Genomic DNA, 18,588 nt, shown 5'->3' with positions numbered 1-18,588 from the left:
GTTGAGAAAGAAGCTATGGAAGAAACACAGTCCTTGAGGGCAACCTGGCCGACTACCATACAAACCGGGAACCCCTTCCCTCCACACTTCTTGTTACATGAGAAACATAAATTGCTAAGCCATCCTATTTCAGTACAAGGCACCTGAACACAATTTCTACCCAATAGACCTGATTCAGAAATCACCTCGGCCAAGTAGTTTATTTAATAGTTGGGGAAACTGAGGTGCACAGAAATGAGTTGACACTCCCCCCCCCAACTGCCCTTCTCATCATGCTTTCTTTTTTTTTTTTTTAATGTTTTTATTTATTTCTAGGAGACAGAGAGAGAGACAGTGTGAGCAGGGGAGGGTCAGAGAGAGAGGGAGTCACAGACTGAAACAGGCTCCAGGCTCTGAGCTGGCAGTCAGCACAGAGCCTGACGTGGGGCTCCGACCCACGAACCGCGAGATCATGACCTAAGCGAAAGTCGGACGCTTAACCGACTAAGCCACCCAGGCACCCCTCATCATGCTTTCATTAAATGGCAGGATTGGACTGAAACTCTATTCCTTCTCCCCACCAATGATAATTAATAGTAAAAATATCTGCCATTACTGCAGGCCCAGTACTTTAAAGAGTATATAATTTAATTTTCATAATCACCCTATGCAGTATATACAACGATAAACCCCATTTTATAGCTAAGAAAACTGAGACCCAAAGATGCAATTTGCCTAAGTTTACAAAACCAGCAAGTACCAGAGCTGAAGGTCAAACCCAGGTCCATCTAGACCCAAAGCAGGGCCTCTTAACCACTTCGGCCTGGCCCCTTCCTGTAACAAGATGCTGATGTATCATTTATTCATTTATAAATAAATAAACATTTATGAGTACCTACCATGTGCTGGGTGCTTCCTAGGTGCAAAGCGTAACCCATCAAAGTGATGTTTTATCAGGAGGCTGTACACCAACTAATTGTACGTGGTTTGAGAATCCAAACCAATGCAAAGCAAAATAATGAAAACCAGATTCATTTTTGGGTCTTCTATTTCTTTAATTCTCTCTGCCTTCTGGGACTCTTCTTTTACTAGAGGCCCCAACCTCAGACTGGCTAGACAGAGCAGGCCAGTGAGGTTAAAAGCTATTCTTTTTCCTCAGTAGTTAAAGCCATTTTCTGCGTGAGTGGGAACCAAATGGAGAGTGTGATCATTTATACCTCCATGGTTTCCCTCCCAAGTAGCAGTCCCTAACCCTTGAAGATATACACCTCCTTGAGAAGACTCTTAAAGAAGGAGGCTAAAAGCTGTCATAAAGGCTAGGGTGCCAGAAGGTGAGACATGGTTTTAGGTTATGAGGCTCCTCAATTCACATTATTGTACAGAGGATCCCATCGGTCAGTTTACTTCTTGTTGTTCACAGATTTACCTCCAGGTTTTAGCATTCCCTGGCCTCTCTCTTTTGCTTCCTTTTAATTTCTTGCTCTCTGCCTATGATCAGACCTTCATCACTGCACACAGTGATCCTTAGAGAGCTTCCTAATTGATTTCACAACATTCTGTCATTCTCCAGTCCGACTGCTCCTACACTCTAGAATCATAAATAATTATAGGATTATTCAGAAAAATTGGGATCAATGCAGACTCAGAGGCCCTTGTTCCTGTAACTCATTCACAAATTAATTTGACAAACAGCTCTGAGCATTTACTATATGCCAACCTCTATACTGGGTCCTGGAAGGTAATTCTACCTTCAGTTCTTTGTTTCTTTCCTGTCCTTCCCACCACATGAGCCAGTACATTCACTTTGGGCCCATGTGAGTTGGGTTTCTGTCACATGAAACCAGAAGAGTTCTGATGAAAGCACCTTGATCTCCAGGAGAGACAAAAGTCTGCATATATAAAGGAAACCCCATTATAGCAAATTAAGCAAGTAATGCATCAGTTACCACACCAGTGGCCAAAAGGAAATGGCGATGTCTGTATTGCCTTGAATACATTTGTCTCTAAGGTTGATTTTTTTTGGCTACTATTCATGTAAGCCTTACCTTGGGGTGACTTGTGCCAGTCACATCCAGACAATGGTGGGTTTCCATAAGCTGGGTAGGGGTTCCTTTCACCCACAGAAGCAGGGTCCACTGGAATGAAGGGGCAGGAGATATCACCAATTAATCCCACCACACTAGGCATTACTGAGCACATGATGGTCAGTAAGATCTCAACCTTGACCTTGAGGTCCTAACAGACCTAACAGATTGAGTGTTTGGGTAGAAAATAGGACATAAATGTGGAAGCAATGCTGTCATACAAACAGGTTCAATCAGTGGTTCTCATTTAAGTACAAGCCATGGCTAAAAATAATTGTTACAATGGAATATTACTCAGGGGCAAAAAAATGAATGAAATCTTGCCATCTGCAACAACATGGATGGATCTAGAGCAAGCAAAAGGAGTCGGTCAGAGAAAGACAAATACTATATGGTTCTACTTATATGTAGAATGAAGTTAAGAAAGAAAACAAATGAGCAAAGGAAAATAAGAGAGGGAGAGAGACAAACCAAAAAAGAGGCTCTTAACTATACAGAACAAACTGATGGTTGCCAGAGGCAGGGGTGAGGAGGAAGGGGGAACAGGTGAAACAGGTGAAACAGGTGATAGGGATTAAGAGTACACCTATCACAATGAGCACTGAGTCATATACAGAATTACTGAATTACTATATTGTACATCCAAATTTAATATAACACTGTATGTTAACTATAGTGGAATTAAAATTTTAAACCTGATAAAATTTTTTAAAACTTATTATACTAAGATCCAGGACAAACCTACACACATATAACTGAAAAAGAAGTTTCACTAAACAATACTTTGCTGGACTACATAAAAGGCTCTCTAGTATATTCTCATTCTAGTTCATTATTTTTCACTTCATTTTTCAGGATTAACTTACAACTTGTTAATGGCTTACAACTCAAGAGTTTGAAAAATACTTGTCTAGGGGGTTAGGATAAATGGACAGAGCAGAGGGTATTTAGAGCACTGAAATTATTTTGCATGATACCGTAATGGTGACACAGGTCATTATACATTTGTCCAAACTCATATATATTAGATTAGGGTGTACAATATAGTGATTCAGTAATTCTGTACATGACTCATAGAATTTATAGCACCAAGAGTGAACTCTGATATAAACTATGGACTCGAGGAGATAATGATGTTCTTTGTAGGTTCATCAATTACCACTCTGGTGGCAAATGTTGATAATGGGGGAGGCTATGCATGTGGGGAAAGGAGTTGTATGGGAAATCTCTGTACATTCCCCTCAATTTTACTGTGAACCTGAAACTGCTCTAAGGAAAAATAAGACCCAAAAATGAAACAAACAAAAAACTGGTCTAGATAATCACAGAAGTTCTTTCTATTTCTAGCATTTTATAATGATGCATGAATAGATTTGAAATATGACATGATTTTCTTTTTTTTAATGTTATTTGCTTATTTTGAAAGAGAGACTGAGTAAGAGGAGGGGCAGAGAGAGAGGACAAGAGAGAGAATCCAAGCAGGCTCTGCGCTGACAGCAGGGCTGGAACCCACAAATTGTGAGACCATGACCTGAGCCAAAATCAAGAGGTAGACCCTTAACTGACTAAGCCACCCAGGTGTCCCTATGGCATGATTTTCCTAGGGATAGAGTCTACTCTCAGCATCTACACAACAGTGTCATCTTTCAGGATATTTTTATTCAACCTACAGTAAACATTTTTTTAAATGTTTTATTTATTTCTAAGAGAGACAGAGAGACAGCATGAGTAGGGGAGGGTCAAAGAGAGAGGGAGATACAGAATCTGAAGCAGGCTCCAGGCTCTGAGCTAGCTGTCAGCACAGAGCCCAACGCAGGGCTTGAACCCACGAACCATGTGATCATGATCTGAGCCGAAGTCAAATGCTTTACTGACTGAGCCACCCAGGTGCCCCTTAACCCACAGTAAACATTAAAAGCTGAACTCCTCAATAGAGAAAATGGAACACATTTTGATGAGAACAATGCACAAATTTACATTTCAGTTCTGAACTTCCTCCTGGGGATCAATTCCCAGCTTTGTTACCAGTTGATACCCTCAGGCATGTTACCTAACGTCTCTGAGCTTCAATATCATGGTCTCTAAAACAGGAATAATGATGAGCCCTTCACATAGCATTGTTGAGGGAATTGAATCAGTTAACACATGTAATATGCTTAAAGTAATCCTGAGACATAGCAAACTATATATATACATACACACACACACACACACACACACACATCAACTGTTTTAGTAGATCAATTGTGTATATATATACATATATATACACACACACACATATCAACTGTTGTAGTAGAGATATATACATACACATACACACACACACATCAACTGTTGTAGTAGATCAATTGTTGTTCAGCAAATATTATACCACCCCCCCCCGGACAACTCCATTGAAGCTGGGCTTAGTCATGTGAATTTTATCAGTGGAACATGGCAGAAGTGACCATGTGTCAGTTCCAACCAACTGAAACCTTAGAGATGTTGTGTTGTTTTTGCTTGTCACTTTGAGCACTTCCAGCTTGTAACATGGGACAACAGTGCCCCCAGGTGGCTTCCTGGTTCAAGAAGGACACTAGGCTCTAGATACAGAATCCATGGCCTGGAGTCAAGCACAGCCATACCTAGCTTAGTTCAATCAAACTCCAAGCAAACCTACAGTTGTGTGAGCAAGAAATGTGTTTCCTTATTATACAACATTGGTTTTTTGCAACTTGTTATGCAGCATTACTGTGGCAATAGCTAACTGATACATCCCTTACTGTTACTGCTGCTATTAATTCAGTTAGCACTACTTAAGCACCTACTGTGGCCAGGCACTGTGACACTAGGAAAATCACCTAGAGCCTTAAATAACACATAGATGAAGATGGGTTCTGAAGGAATAGATAGTCTATCAAGATGGCATAGTAAGGGCAGATGATTGCCAAGGGCTACAATCGTGGTCCTACAAAGGAGTTCAGAAAAAGAAATCACATGTGACTACTTCTTCTTCTTCTTTTTTTTTTTTTAACATGAGTAGTCAGGAATCTATTTGCATTTGCCTTGATATTAACCAGTAGTAATATGGGATAAGTAAGAGTCAGGTTTTGGGTCAGAGAGACTGGCTCCTTCAACTTAGCAACTCAGTGATCTTGGGCATTGAGCCTCTGAGCCTCAGTTTTCCCATCTTCACTCATTTTCCCACCTATAAATAGGGAGAGCAGTAGTGGCTATGTGAAATTTCATTGTTCAGATTTAAACAAGACAACGAAAGTAAAGTGCTTCGCAGAGTCTTCAAGGCATAGGAAACATTCAAAATCTGCTCGGCATTATTAACTCCACTTGCTTTGGGTCAGGACTGTGTTTCTCAGTCTTTTTCATTATTGGCCCCCTAAGACTCCCTAAAGAGTCTTTTTAGACATTTTCCCCCCCCAGTACCCTGCCCCATGAAATTTTAATACTACAGGTATACTGTGTATCTGCTTATATATATATGTATCGGTGCTTTATACATAAAAAGAAGAAGACACTTCTGGCCTTTCAAGAATAAATTTTACCCCTTTGGGATTTATATTGTCCCCCCACCCCATTGAGAATGCATGGCATAAAGGTTTGGAATAGCCAAAATGAATGTTTTCTATGCAAATATGTAATAGTCAGTGTTTTTCACCAGTGCATGACAGTGCATCCCATCCCCTCCTCTCTGCCTGCTTCAAACACTTCCCCATCTACCCTCTCGGGTGTAAGCAATCCGCCATCTGCACCCACCAGCACTTGGGCCCCTCGTTCTGTTCTTGGATGGACACTCTTTCCCTATTCTGGCCCCCACAGGCTCTAAGTTTCTATAATATTGACTCTCATGTAATGAACTTGCTTCTTTCACCAGACAGCAAGTCCCTATTCCTCCTGGAAGATAAGAAGTTTAGAATTTCCTTTGCTTCCCAGAGCTAAACCTTTACTCATAGCAGATTCTGAGGACAACATGATTGATGACTGTTGGCATATGAATAGTCTCCTTGCTAATTGTGTGTGTGTGTGTGTGTGTGTGTGTGTGTGTGTGTAGTCTTGACATGCTGGTGTCACCCACCCACTTACGCTCTAAATAACTTGAGGAGAGAGCTGCCTCACCCTCCCTTTGCCCCCCAGTAGGCTCTGAATACTCAAGTGCTGACTGTCTGAGCACTTGTAGGATGTGCTAAACTAACGCTGGCCCCTGGAAGCCACATAAACTGAATCTAGCCCACAAGTGATTTTGTTTGCCCAGCTCAGTGTTTTAATTTTTTTTGAGAATGTAAAAATTGGGATGTTTCACATAAAGACCCAGATTTCTTTTTTTTTTTAATTTTTTTTAATGTTTTATTTATTTCTAGGAGAGAGAGTGAGAGCGTGAGCAGGAGAGGGTCAGAGAGAGAAGGAGTCACAGACTCTGAAACAGGCTCCAGGCTCTGAGCTGGCAGTCAGCACAGAGCCCGACGCAGGGCTCGAACCCACAAACTGCGAGATCATGACCTAAGCGAAAGTCAGACGCTTAACCAACTAAGCCACCCAGGCGCCCCAAAGACCCAGATTTCTTGGGGTGCTCGGGTTGCTCAGTCGGTTAAGTGTCTGACTCTTGGTTTATGTTCATGTCATGATCTCATGGTTCCCGAGATCAAGCCCATACTGGGCTCTGTGCTGATAGTGCCCAGCCTGCTTGGGAATTCTCTCTCTCTCTTCCTCTCTCTCTCTGCCCCTCCACTGCCTGCACTGTCTCTATCTCTCTCAAAATAAGTAAATAAATGTTTAAGAAAAAACAAATTTCTTGCTTCTTTAGAAATATCTGAGGATTGGGGCACCTGGGAGACTCAGTTGGTTGAGCATCTGACTTTAGCTCAGGTCATGATCTCACAGTTCATAGTTTGAGCCCCGTATTGGGCTCTGTGCTGACAGCTCAAAGCCTGCAGCCTGCTTCAGATGGTGCTCCCTCTCTCTCTCTCTGCCCCTCCCCCACTCTCACATGTGCACTTTCTCTCTCTCCCTCTATCTCCCCTTCTCTCAAAAATAAATGTTAAAAATTTTAAGAAAAGAGAAATCAATAATTATTTTTAAAAAAGAAATATCTGAGGATTTAGTCATACTAAGCCTGCATTCCTGCATAACCCCAATGCACCAAATCTGAATATAGTCACCTCCTGGAGACACAGGGTGTACACACCCCCATTTTTCATAACCCCTAACCAGCCTGCTTTGACAAGTGATGATACTGCTTGTCTTCTCTAGACCCTCAGTGTTTTAACCTTTGTATGATGGGTGTTTGAGGGAGGAGGGATAAACCAATTCTTCTCTTCCTGGAACTCTTTAATGACTCCTCCCCTAAGTGCACCAATTTTACTTTCTTCTCAGGACATGATCTTCATCTTAACAACCGCTTACCGTAGCCACTGCCAGGATCCCCGGGCACAGAGTGGCCATATGGATTTGTCGCCTCCAGGGATTTCATTGCAATGCTTTCAGGGTAATCATCATTCTCTCTCTCAAGGATGCCCAAGGGGCCATCGTTACCCCTATGACGAAATGAGGGTTGCACTGAAGATGTTCTGCTGAGCCCCCTGAAATCCCAAAATGATGGATCAATATTCATCTAGTAGCATAGTAAGGACAGTCATCCATTCATCATCCGTCCACCCGTTCATTCATTCCACAAATGCTTACTGAATGCCAACCATGCATTAGGCATGGTCTAGGGGGTGAGAACACAAAGATAAAAACATGGGGTGTCTACCCTCTAGAAGCTCTCACTCCAGTCTGTAGAGCTTCTTAGATACAACTAAGCAATTATAATATAGGTAGTAACTGGTGAGTACCAGAAGATAGGCCCAGGGAGTTCAGAGGAAAGAGAAAAGATCTGGCTGGCAGTTTGGAGGAATATTAACATGGAAAAGAAACATCCCAGGTGGGACTAGAAGGATAAATTCATACATAAAGAGTTAGAAGGAGGGCATTCCAAGGATGAAGAACAGCATAAACAAAAATGTGAGACCATAAATAGAAGTGCCAAATATATAAAGGAAAGACAATAAAAATCAATTAATCTGGAGCAATCGTCTCAATTTTATGCACATGCCAGTCCCTAGGCCCCACCCCAGACAATGACATCAGGAGGTCTGCAGGATGGGCCCAGGCATCTGCATTATTTGTAAAATTCCACAGGTAATAAAGTGATTCTAAGGTTCAGTCCAGGTCAAGAAGCACTGTACTAGATGGGGGGAGGGCCTAGCGGAGGTGGGGAGACAGGAGGAAGTCAGGCAGGCTGGTCTTTGGCTGGCATCCTCCTTCTTAAAAGTTTTCATAAGCAAAGCAGTGTGGCCTGTCTCCCAAAGCTTATGGAAAACATGGAAGAGAGAAACAAAGAAGTGCAAGGATCAAAGGTTTATTTTGGAATAATGAATCAGGCAGTGGGGGATAAGACCAAGGAGGCCATTTTGGGTTTTTGTGGGGTTTTTTTTATGGTTATTTATTTTTGAGACAGACAAAGTGTGAGCCAGGGAGGGGCAGAGAGAGAGAGAGAGAGAGAGAGAGGGGGAGACACAGAATCCAAAGCAGGCTCCAGGCTCTGAGATGTCAGTACAGAGCCCAACACAGGGCTTGAACCCATGAACCATGAGATCATGACCTGAGCCAAAGTCAGATGCTTAACCGACTGAGCCACCCAGGCACCCCTGGTTTTTGTTTTTTAAATGTTTTATATATTTTTGAGGGAGAGAGCATGAGCAGGGGAGGGGCAGAGAGAAGAGGGACAGAGGATCTGAAGTGGGCTCTGCACTAACAGCGGTGAGTCCAAACCATGAGATCATGACCTGAGCTGAAGTCAGCTGCTCAACTGACTGAGCCACCCAGGTGCCCCAAGGAGGCCCTTTTGATCTGGTTCTATTAATTGTCCTATTTACCTCCTGAAGACATTGTGATCCTGCTGCACACCCAAATTGTATGTCCTTATTCCTCAAGAGAAATATAAGCATAAGTTTTTGTTGTATTTATAAACAAATGAGTAGAACTAGTATGTACCAAATTAGACTCCTATTGGTTAAATTGTCAGAGGGTAAAAATTTTTGTAGAGTAAAAATAACCTGACTAAACAATCACATCTTGTTGGCAACAGGACCTTACCCCAGAAAAAATCAGATTTGGTAGAACTAAGTCACCCAAACTAACACTATCAATGTCCAGAACTGTACCTAAAAAAATTTGTCAATGACCAAAAATTGCCAGAAGATTAAAATGATTTTTGGCAAAATTTAAAATTACAGAATCTGAACCAGGAAAAAGGAGACTTAGTTTTTTAGAATGAGCTTAAAGGAATACTAACAATGGAGGAAAACTATGGTTCATAAAATCTGATGAAAAGAACACCAATGCAGAAGATCAATACACCAAATCTGCAGTAAACATGGAAAGTGATCAATTCTGACAATAATTACCGTAAAATAAAAATGAAACTAGAAAAAATCAGGAGTGGCTGAAACAACTTGAACCAAAAATAAATAAATAAATAAATAATTTGAGGAAGCAAGTTGACTTTGTGGAGTTAGAGTTTCAAAAGATTTTCTTGGTTAAAATGCATTCCTATGGCTAGAATTCCGAGTAAAATGTTTGAGTTCATAACTATCAAGTCTTAGCCCTAACTTTACTGGCAAAGTAGCAGAGCTGAAACAGTTAGAATCTAAATATCTTGTAGGGATTAGATAGAAAGAGGGAGAAGATGTTATCCAAGCAAGAGGTGATGAAAGATTATGTTCAGGTAAGGGCTTGAAACCTCAGGCTGAAAGTCCATGGTCAGGTGAAGGCTACAGGTAGGTATGAAAATTTCACCAAACCTTCAGGTCACAGAAACCATCTTATGTGTCCCTAACCCAAACACCACCAACCAGGTTCCACTGGCCTGATGATCTAGCCTTCAGCCCTGACCCCAAAGGAGGGAGATGCTTGTACTTACGCTCTAGTCATTTCTGAAGTCTCAGGAAAGCCATAATCATGACCATCCTCAGCAACTGGGTAATCAGGCTTCCCCCAAAAGTCTGGAGAGGTCTGATAGTCCTCAGCCTTTGGATAATCTGGTTCCCCAAAAATGTCTGGAGAGTTATGTTGATTCTCAGCACCTGGATAATCAGGCTCTCCTAGAGTGTCTATGTATGGATTGATTCTGGAACCGGCAAATTCTGGATTCCTTCTGGAGCCTGGATGGTTGGGCGTGTCTCTGGAGCCAGTGTGGTTAGAGTTTCCCTGAGCTCCAGGGTAGTCTGGTTCTCCCAAAGAGCCCAGATAATCAGGATCTCTTCTGGAGCCTGCATAGTTTCCACTGCTTCTGGAACCTGCAAAGTCAGAATTTTGTTGGGATTTAGAGTAGTCTGGCTCTCTGAATGAGCCTGGATGGTATGGTTCACTCCAAGATCCAGTGTAATCTGGCTCTGCCAGAAATGTGGGATAGTCCGAACTTCTGGAGCCCGCAGAGTATGGATTGTTCGTGGTGTTAGGGTAGCCTGGATTACTCTGAGATCCAGGATAATCTGGCTCTACCAGAGACCCAGGATAGTCTGTACTTCGTCTGGAGCCAGTAGAGAACGGATTGCTTCTGGTGCCAGGCTGATCCGGATTACTCCAAGATCTAGGGTAATCTGGTTCTGCTAGAGGCCTGGGATAGTCTGAACTTGTTCTGGAGTCTCCAGAGTATGGGCTGCTCCTGATGCGAGGGTTGTCTGAGTTGTTCAAAACATCTGGAGAGTCTGAATAATCCTGAGTTTTCAAATCCCCCCATGTACGGTTCCGAGATCCTGAATAGTCAGGGTAATCTGGATCTTCCTCATACCCATAGTTCCTGTAGTAGGCAGACATGCTGGTAATGCTTCTTTACCCTGGAGGGTGAAAATGTTCCCGCATTTGTAGTTACGCCAGGTTTTTTTTTTTATCTGAAAAACGAAAAGGAGAAGGTCAGATTTTTTTCTTCCCTATAGAGATTGCTGGTTATCTTCCATTATTACCTATTTTCCTTTCTTTCACAGTTGGGTACACAGCTGCCCAGAATCAGGACCGTGTGTCCCAGTCTCCCGTACCCCCAAGACGTGACCATGAGAGCGGTCAATGGGAGGTGAGCAGCAGCAGTATATATAACTCCCAGGTCTGTGTTGTCTAAGGCAAGGGGTGCTGCTCCCTTTCTCAGTCTTCTTACCTTCCATAGGCTGGAATGTGGAAACGATGGTGTGCCATCTTGGGCCATGCACCCAGCCCAGGCATAGCCCACAACAGACGGAGGAAACCTGGGTTGCTGGTGACATCACAGATTAGTGCCAGCATATCAGCTTGGGATTTCATGTAAAAGAAATAAGCTTTTATCTTGTGTGAACCACTGCTTTTTTGGGGGGGAGGGAGGGGTCTCTGATACATGTGGCCAGACTTCCATCCTAACCACTATATTCCCTTCGTTGTGGAGGTGGGGAAAACAATAAACCAAAAGACCAGAAGAAACAAAGGACTTTTTAAACACTTTGATGGCACTTGTGGTTGTAGGGTTCAGAGCATAAATTAGTCGGAGTGCACAAAAGAAGAACACTTCATGGTAACTAGAGGACTTGGGTAAGAAGACAACTGCTGTCATCCCTTCCAGTTTGAAACTGCGTTTTTGTGAGTTCTCCCAGCTCTAATCTGTAGGCAGGGTATACTTTCAAATCAGAGATAATGGGATTTTAATTTCTGAGTGGGATGGATATCTGTTGTTTTTACTGGCCTATTCCTCCTTTTTCCTTCTTTTGGCACCAGTGCCCTGGTTTTCATCTGGGCACCTGCCTCTCCCCATTCCTGACTCCATGGACAGCCACATGACCTAGCCTTAGCCAATCAGTGTCCACCATGCCCCTGGCCACAGGGTGTGGTTCAGGAATGGGCATATAGCCCAGATCCGTCCTCCGGGAGCTTAACGAGACTAACTGGGAAAGATGCCCTCTTACTTCACTAGGTTGCCAGGGTGATGGAATGTGGGCCTGTAACCGGTGGTGTTGTGTCCATAGGAACAGAGAAGGAAATAAGTAGGGGAGAAAATTTAAAGGAAAAATCAGTAGGCTTTGTGGACTAACCAGATATGGGAACGTTGAAGGGTAAGGAAACAGAAAGACAAAAACAGCTCCACGGTTTCAGCCAGTGTGATTAGATAAGTAGTGTTGTCTTTGAAAGAAGGAAGTGAGACTATTTTTAAAGTTCAGCCAATGTTTACAAGTTTATCTCTATACAAATGAAAAAGATTTGACTCTGTTGGGTAATCAGAGCTGAACAATTAACCTTCTGCCATTACCTGCAGTCTTAGAATATTCACTCGCCAACTCAATTTCGTATCCCTCAGCATAGTGAAAGTCAATTGTTCATTATTTTGTCCCTGCCCAGCACCCATTTCTCTCTTTCATGGTAACATTTTTCCTTGAGTAATACTTCTTCCTCCCTTCCCCCACTCAGTCTATGTGGGCCAGGTGTGGACATACGACCCAATCAGAATTCTCTTCTCTCTGGCCACAGTGATTGGGTCAGGGAGCATAACCCCATCCAAGCCAATGAGATTCAATTCTGAGAGTTTTGTCAGAAGTGTTAGGACGAGAGAAGCTCTCTCTTTTGGCTGGATTGGGAGTTAGGAAGTTCTAAGACTGAAGCTGCCAGGGGTCACCAGTGGAGGAGGCCTGTCTGAGAGTGATGTCAACAGGGAAGAGCCAAGAACCAAGAGACAAGCAGAAACATCAAACGTGGATGGCAGTGGTTAAGCACCTGAATCCAGCCATGCCTGAAGGCAAATTACCACTGGATACTTGCATAACTAAATTCCCTTTATTTTATTGTTTAGTTTATTTATTTATTTTGAGAGAAAAAGAGAGGGCATGTGCATGAGGAGGGGAGGGGCAGAGAGGGAAAGAGAGCTGGCTCCGTGGAGCAGCACCCAAGGCTGGGTTCAGTCTCACGAACCTGACCTGAACTGAAATCAACGGTGGATGCTTAACCGAATGAGCCACCCAGGTGCCCCTCATTACATTCCCTTTAGACTTAAGTTAGTCTAAGTTGGGTTTCTGTAATTTGCAAATGAAAGAGAAAAGTTTTGACTAATATGTTCAGTTTTGCAAACAGAAATGTTTACACCTCTGAGGGCAATGAAAACTAAATGCTATGTGATAATGCAAATTATTTCTCATAACATGGAAAATGAACCCATTCATTTGCTTATATGTAAGCCCACAAGTTAATGTATTTATGATCTAGGATTTCCACTGACTACCAAAACCTCAGCTCTTAAATCTAACAAGCTAACTGATGCCTTCTAAATTCAAGACAATGAAAATTGGTACAATACCAACCAAAGAGAAATGAGTATGTCCACCAAAAGGCACTGGGAGTGTTCACAGCCACTTCTTTTCCATAAATGCCAGAAATCAGAAACAACCAAATGTCATTCAACAGCAAGAGAAGTCAATAAGGTGTAGTATATTCATACAATGAAATACTATACAGAAGTAACAAAGACTTGGGGCACCTGGGTGGCTCAGTCAGTTGAGCGTCCAACTTTGGTTCAGGTCACGATCTCATAGCCTGTGAGTTTGAGGCCAGCATTGGGCTCTGTTCTGACAGCTCAGAACCTAGAGCCTCATTCAGATTCTGTGTCTCCCGCTCTCTCCATCCCTCCCCTGATTGTGCTCTGTCTCCCTATAATAAATAAAAACGTTAAAAAAAAAAAAGTAACAAAGACTGAACTTCCACTACCTATAAAGACATGGATGTAGTTCACAAATGCAAGGATGACCAGAAGGCTCAGACACAAAAGAGGACAGACTGTGTGACATTTATACAAAGTACAGGAACAGGCAAACTAGTAAATAATGCTAGAAATCAGAATAGTGATTATTCTGGGGAAGGGAGGAGATGGGAAATGAGGTGAGGGGGCCTCTGGGTGCTGGAATGTCCCTATGTTGTTCTGGGTGATGGTTACATGGCTCTGTGTGTGTGTGTGTGTGTGTGTGTGTGTGAAAATTCATCAAATACACTTAACAACTGTGCACATCTCAGGGCCCTGGGTGGCTCAGTTGGTTAAGCGTCCAACTCTGGATTTCAGCTCAGGTCATGACCTCATGGTTTGTGAGTTAGAGCCCTGAGTCAGGCTCCAAGGTAACAGTATGAAACCTGCTTGGGATTCTCTCTCTGCTCCTCCCCTGCTCATGCTCGCACTCTCTCTTTCTCAAAATAAGTAAATAAATAAACTTTAAGAGAAAATAGGGGTGCCTGGGTGGCTTAGTCGGTTAAGCGTCCGACTTTCGCTTAGGTCATGATCTCGCGGTTCGTGGGTTCGAGCCCCGCGTCGGGCTCTGTGCTGACTGCCAGCTCAGAGCCTGGAGGCTGTTTCAGAGTCTGTGACTCCCTCTCTCTCTGACCCTCCCCTGCTCACGCTGTCTCTCTCTCTCCTAGAAATAAATAAAAATATTAAAAAAAAAAAGAGAAAAGAATTGTGCACATCTCTGTAAATGTATTTGTCCTTAATTCTAAAAAGGAAAACGAAAAAGACCTAAACCAGAAGCCATAAACACAAAACTCTGTTTCCCCACAAGGCTATAAAGCAGTAGGGGGAGCGGGGGGTGGGAGGGAAGGAAGAAAAAGAATGGTTCTGGCTTAAAAACATTTCCAATTTTCTTATATGTATATATCACAGAGAATCTGAATTAATGAAAGCAAAAGTTAGGTAAAGACAGGACAAGTTATCTGGATTGAATCATCTATGTACTGCTGTAAAATGAAAGTGGTCAGGAACCCAGTCCTTGATATCAGATACAACTGCATTTAGTTGCTATCTGCTGGCTGTGCAGAATTGGGCAAGCCACTCAACCTCTCTGAGTCTGTTTCCTCACCCACCCAATCCTGACAAGACTATCTTATAAGGCTGATAGAAAGAATGAACGAGATAAGGCCCATAGAGCCTTCAGCACCGAGGAAGCAGGCAATGAAAAGAAGCTATTATCTACCATTATTTGTATTTATGTGTAACATACACCCATACAACTTCCAAAAGAGAGGGGAGTTGATGGACAAGTAAAGTAACGCACTCAACCAGGACATGACTAAAAAAATAGACAATGCTTTTTAATAGAGTACAGGGAAGAGAATTCTACCTAATTCCTAGGCTTACAGTGACTCTAACAGAGAATCAGATTTTACTCTGAGCTTCTTGTGAGCCCAGACCAAAAGGGGATCATGACAGGCTACCTAATACTTACTACCTGTGAAAAAGAGGAAGTATACCAGTTTTTTAAGAGGGCCACACTTCTTTCCCAGGATGAATTTCTGAAAAGAATATATCATAAGAATGTTTCCAAAGGGATCAGATAACCACATAATAAAGCTAGGGTTCACGGTCACCAGCAAAGAGTTCAGAAGCTCTAGAGAATCCAGGCAGAGGTGCAGGGGGGAAAGTGGGGGAAGGAGACGTTGGAGTCCTCTCCAGGTCACTATGAGATCAGCGGTTCCCTTGCAGAAGGGCAGCAGCATACAGCTATTTTTAGCCCATGGGTTGTGAACAAAAGTAACCACGCCACTTCCAAGACAAGGCATTTAATAGCCCCATTTTTCCTGCGATAGCACTGAGTGTCATTTCACATAGGGACCCATTCATCAGCCTGGTTCCTGCATGACTACATAGAGCACAGCCCATCTCCACCAACTCACAATAGTTCTTATGAAAGTTTTTTTTTAATGAAAGTTTTTTTAATGTTTATTTTTGAGAGAGAGAGAGAGAGACAAAGCATGAGTGAAGGAGGGGCAGAGAGAGAGGGAGACGCAGAATCTGAAGCAGACTCCAGGTTCTGAGCTGTCAGCACAGAACCAGATGGGGGGCTCAAACCCAGAAACTGCCAGATCATGATCTGAGCTGAAGTTGGATGTTTAACCAACTGAGCCACCTAGGCGCCCCCCCACAATAGTTCATCATGAGCAAGAAATAAATTTTATGAGTTAAACAATATATTATATATTCATATAGATAGATTAGATAGATGATAGATAGATTTTATATGTGATCAACCAACAATTAGTCCCAAGTTTGGGTACAGTTCTATGTTCCACTAATATCATCTGACAGGAACTCACACACTCCAAATCTTTTTCACAGCTCAAGCACAAATGGTGTTCTAACCACTACCACCTACATCCAGACAAGTTTCTAAACAAACAAAAAGCTAAACCCACAGATAAAGACTGGAAAGGAGGCAGGAGGAGGAAATAACCATAAGGAAATAGTCTTGTACTGATTGCCAAATGAAGTGGGAGTTAATCTTCTGAGAACCTTACTCATGGTTTCCTGTTAACTCTTAGAGAAACAACCAGCCTGCCCTTTCAAAAGAGTAATTTTGCTTTGTGCCTCGGAAGAGCACTAAGAAGATAATTTTCCCCCGCTCCAAATTGTATTGCTCTACTAACTCTCCAATAAAGTCTCCAAAAAGTCCTCCTTTTGACATCCCGTTGACATCCATTTCATCCTTGACATCATCCCATTTAGGGTTTCCCAGTTTACTGTTCCAGTGGTTTCCAATCACATCCCCGAACAAGTAGATGCCTTCTAAATCTGTTCATCGCTAGACTTTCTGTTTGATCTTGCAAGGCTCCCAGTTTGAACGGGTGAGCATAACAATCCTGCGTTTGTCATTCAGCTAGTCCATGAATGTTCAGAGGATGAATTACAGCCTACAGTCTCCATGAGGTCTCATTCAGCCTGTTTATCTGCATCTTGGCTGCCTCTTAGCCTTTCCAGACTTAAGGCAACATAAGCCAAGGCAAGCCACCTACAAGCTTGGTTCTGCAGCGTGGCCTCAAATCATAGGGACAGGGAGCCATTAGGATTGTCAGGCCAAATTTTGAGTGTGATAACAAAAAACTGGAAACAATCCAGAAACCATGAAGAGAGGATGGTCCAAATCAGTGACGGTAAATCTGCATGATGGAATACCATGGAGCTATCGAAAAGAATGTGTGAGATCTACACATAGCAGAGGCAGAGAGCGTGTGATGTAGGGCCCTTCTCTCTTATCTCCTTTCTCTGTGTCCTGCCCCAGGCTAGAATCGTAGCCATGCAGAAGTGAACCACCAGGCATAGGTTAATTTTGCTGATTGAGACCAGTTATTCTCTGAAAGGAAAGAGAAGCCAGGGCCTTATAAAACAGATCTGACCACCACCAAATGCAGAACATCACCCCAGAAGAGGCAAAGCCAGACCATGAATTCTAATTTCAGCTGTATGTTTTACCTTTTATTTATTTCATTTTATTTTTTAAGTTCACACACAGTGCTGGACCCAATGCCCACAATGCGGGGGTTGAACTCTGACCATGAAATCAAGACTTGAGCTGAGATCAAGAGTCAGATGCTTAACCAACTGAGTCAGCAAGGCGTTCCAGAGCTGTATGTTTTATCTTTTTTAAAAATATTTTTAAGTTTATTTGTTTTGAGAGAGTGAGAGCAAGCAAGCATGGGAGGGGCAGAGAGAAAGAATCCCAAGCAGGCTCTGCACCATCAGCACAGAACTCTATGCAGGGCTCAAACTCATGAACCATGAGATCATATGCTGAGCCAAAATCGAGCTGGATGCTCAACTGAACAAGCCATCTAGGCGCCCCACATTTTATCTTTTTAAAGAGATGAACTTTGTCATGTCAACAAGTGATAGGGTAAACCTTTCAACTAAATGAAATCAATATTGCCTAGGTTAAGTACATTCCAATAAATGATATAAGATACATGCATATTAAGACCCACAGTCAAATTACCAAAGTAATCCTGTAGAACTTTTTTTATTTTTTAATTTTTTATTAAAAAAGGTTTTTTTTTTTTTTTAACATTTAGTCAGTTTTGAGAGACAGAAAGTGTGAGCAAGGGAGGGGCAGAGAGAAAGGGGAGACACAGAATCCAAAGCGGGCTCCAGGCTCTGAGCTGTCAGCACAGATCCCGATGTGGGGCTCCAACTCGCGAACCGTGAGATTATAACCCAAGCTGAAGTTGGTCACTTAACCAACTGAGCCACCCAGGTGCTGAGTCCTGTAGAAATTCTTAACTAGTTCCAAAGAGCCACCATCCATTTGACTTGAGTGTTTTGAATTTCACGGGTGACGGTCTCCAAGAAGTTGCACTAATTTCCAACAGCTGTGGGTAAGTAGCCTTTTCACCCACACACCGTCACCCAAGACAAGATGGACAAGCAGGGATATTCCCCAAGTTTATCCTTCTTCCTTAGCCCTGTATTACACCCAGTCCTACTAAATGCAGCTTGCAAAAACTCAAGTGCAAGATGTGAAGATAGAAAAACAAAAATGGCAGGATTAGCCTCAGTTAAAGTAGGTTTCCTCTGTCTTGGCACTATTCCCATTAGGGGCTAGAAAATTCTTCATTTTTGGGTGGCTGTCCTGGGCATTCTAGCAGAATCGCTGGCCTCCACCTGCTAGATGCCAGTAGCACCTCCCCCAACTGTGACAACCACAAGTGTCCCAGGCATTGCCAAAACTGC

The 18,588-nt window shown here is 42.7% G+C and overlaps 1 protein-coding gene across 1 annotated transcript in view; it reads right to left on the bottom strand.

The window, feature by feature from the left end:
- The window catches only part of TMC5 (transmembrane channel like 5), a 49,593-nt gene extending 38,677 nt beyond the window's left edge, over window positions 1-10,916 (bottom strand). Inside the window, exons 1-3 of the mRNA XM_077773334.1 lie at window positions 10,021-10,916; window positions 7,461-7,636; window positions 2,025-2,114 (exon numbers count right to left, since the gene is read on the bottom strand). Of these exons, the coding sequence (XP_077629460.1) occupies window positions 2,025-2,114; window positions 7,461-7,636; window positions 10,021-10,916 (1,162 nt within the window). The remainder of the gene's footprint in view (window positions 1-2,024; window positions 2,115-7,460; window positions 7,637-10,020) is intronic.
- Between the last annotated feature and the right edge of the window lie 7,672 nt (window positions 10,917-18,588).

Source organism: Crocuta crocuta, unplaced genomic scaffold, assembly GCF_008692635.1.
Source record: "Crocuta crocuta isolate KB4526 unplaced genomic scaffold, BGI_CrCroc_1.0 scaffold16, whole genome shotgun sequence".
NCBI lineage: Eukaryota > Metazoa > Chordata > Mammalia > Carnivora > Hyaenidae > Crocuta > Crocuta crocuta.
Note: the sequence above shows the minus strand (reverse complement) of the source record. Positions and strands in the feature narration are given on the sequence as shown.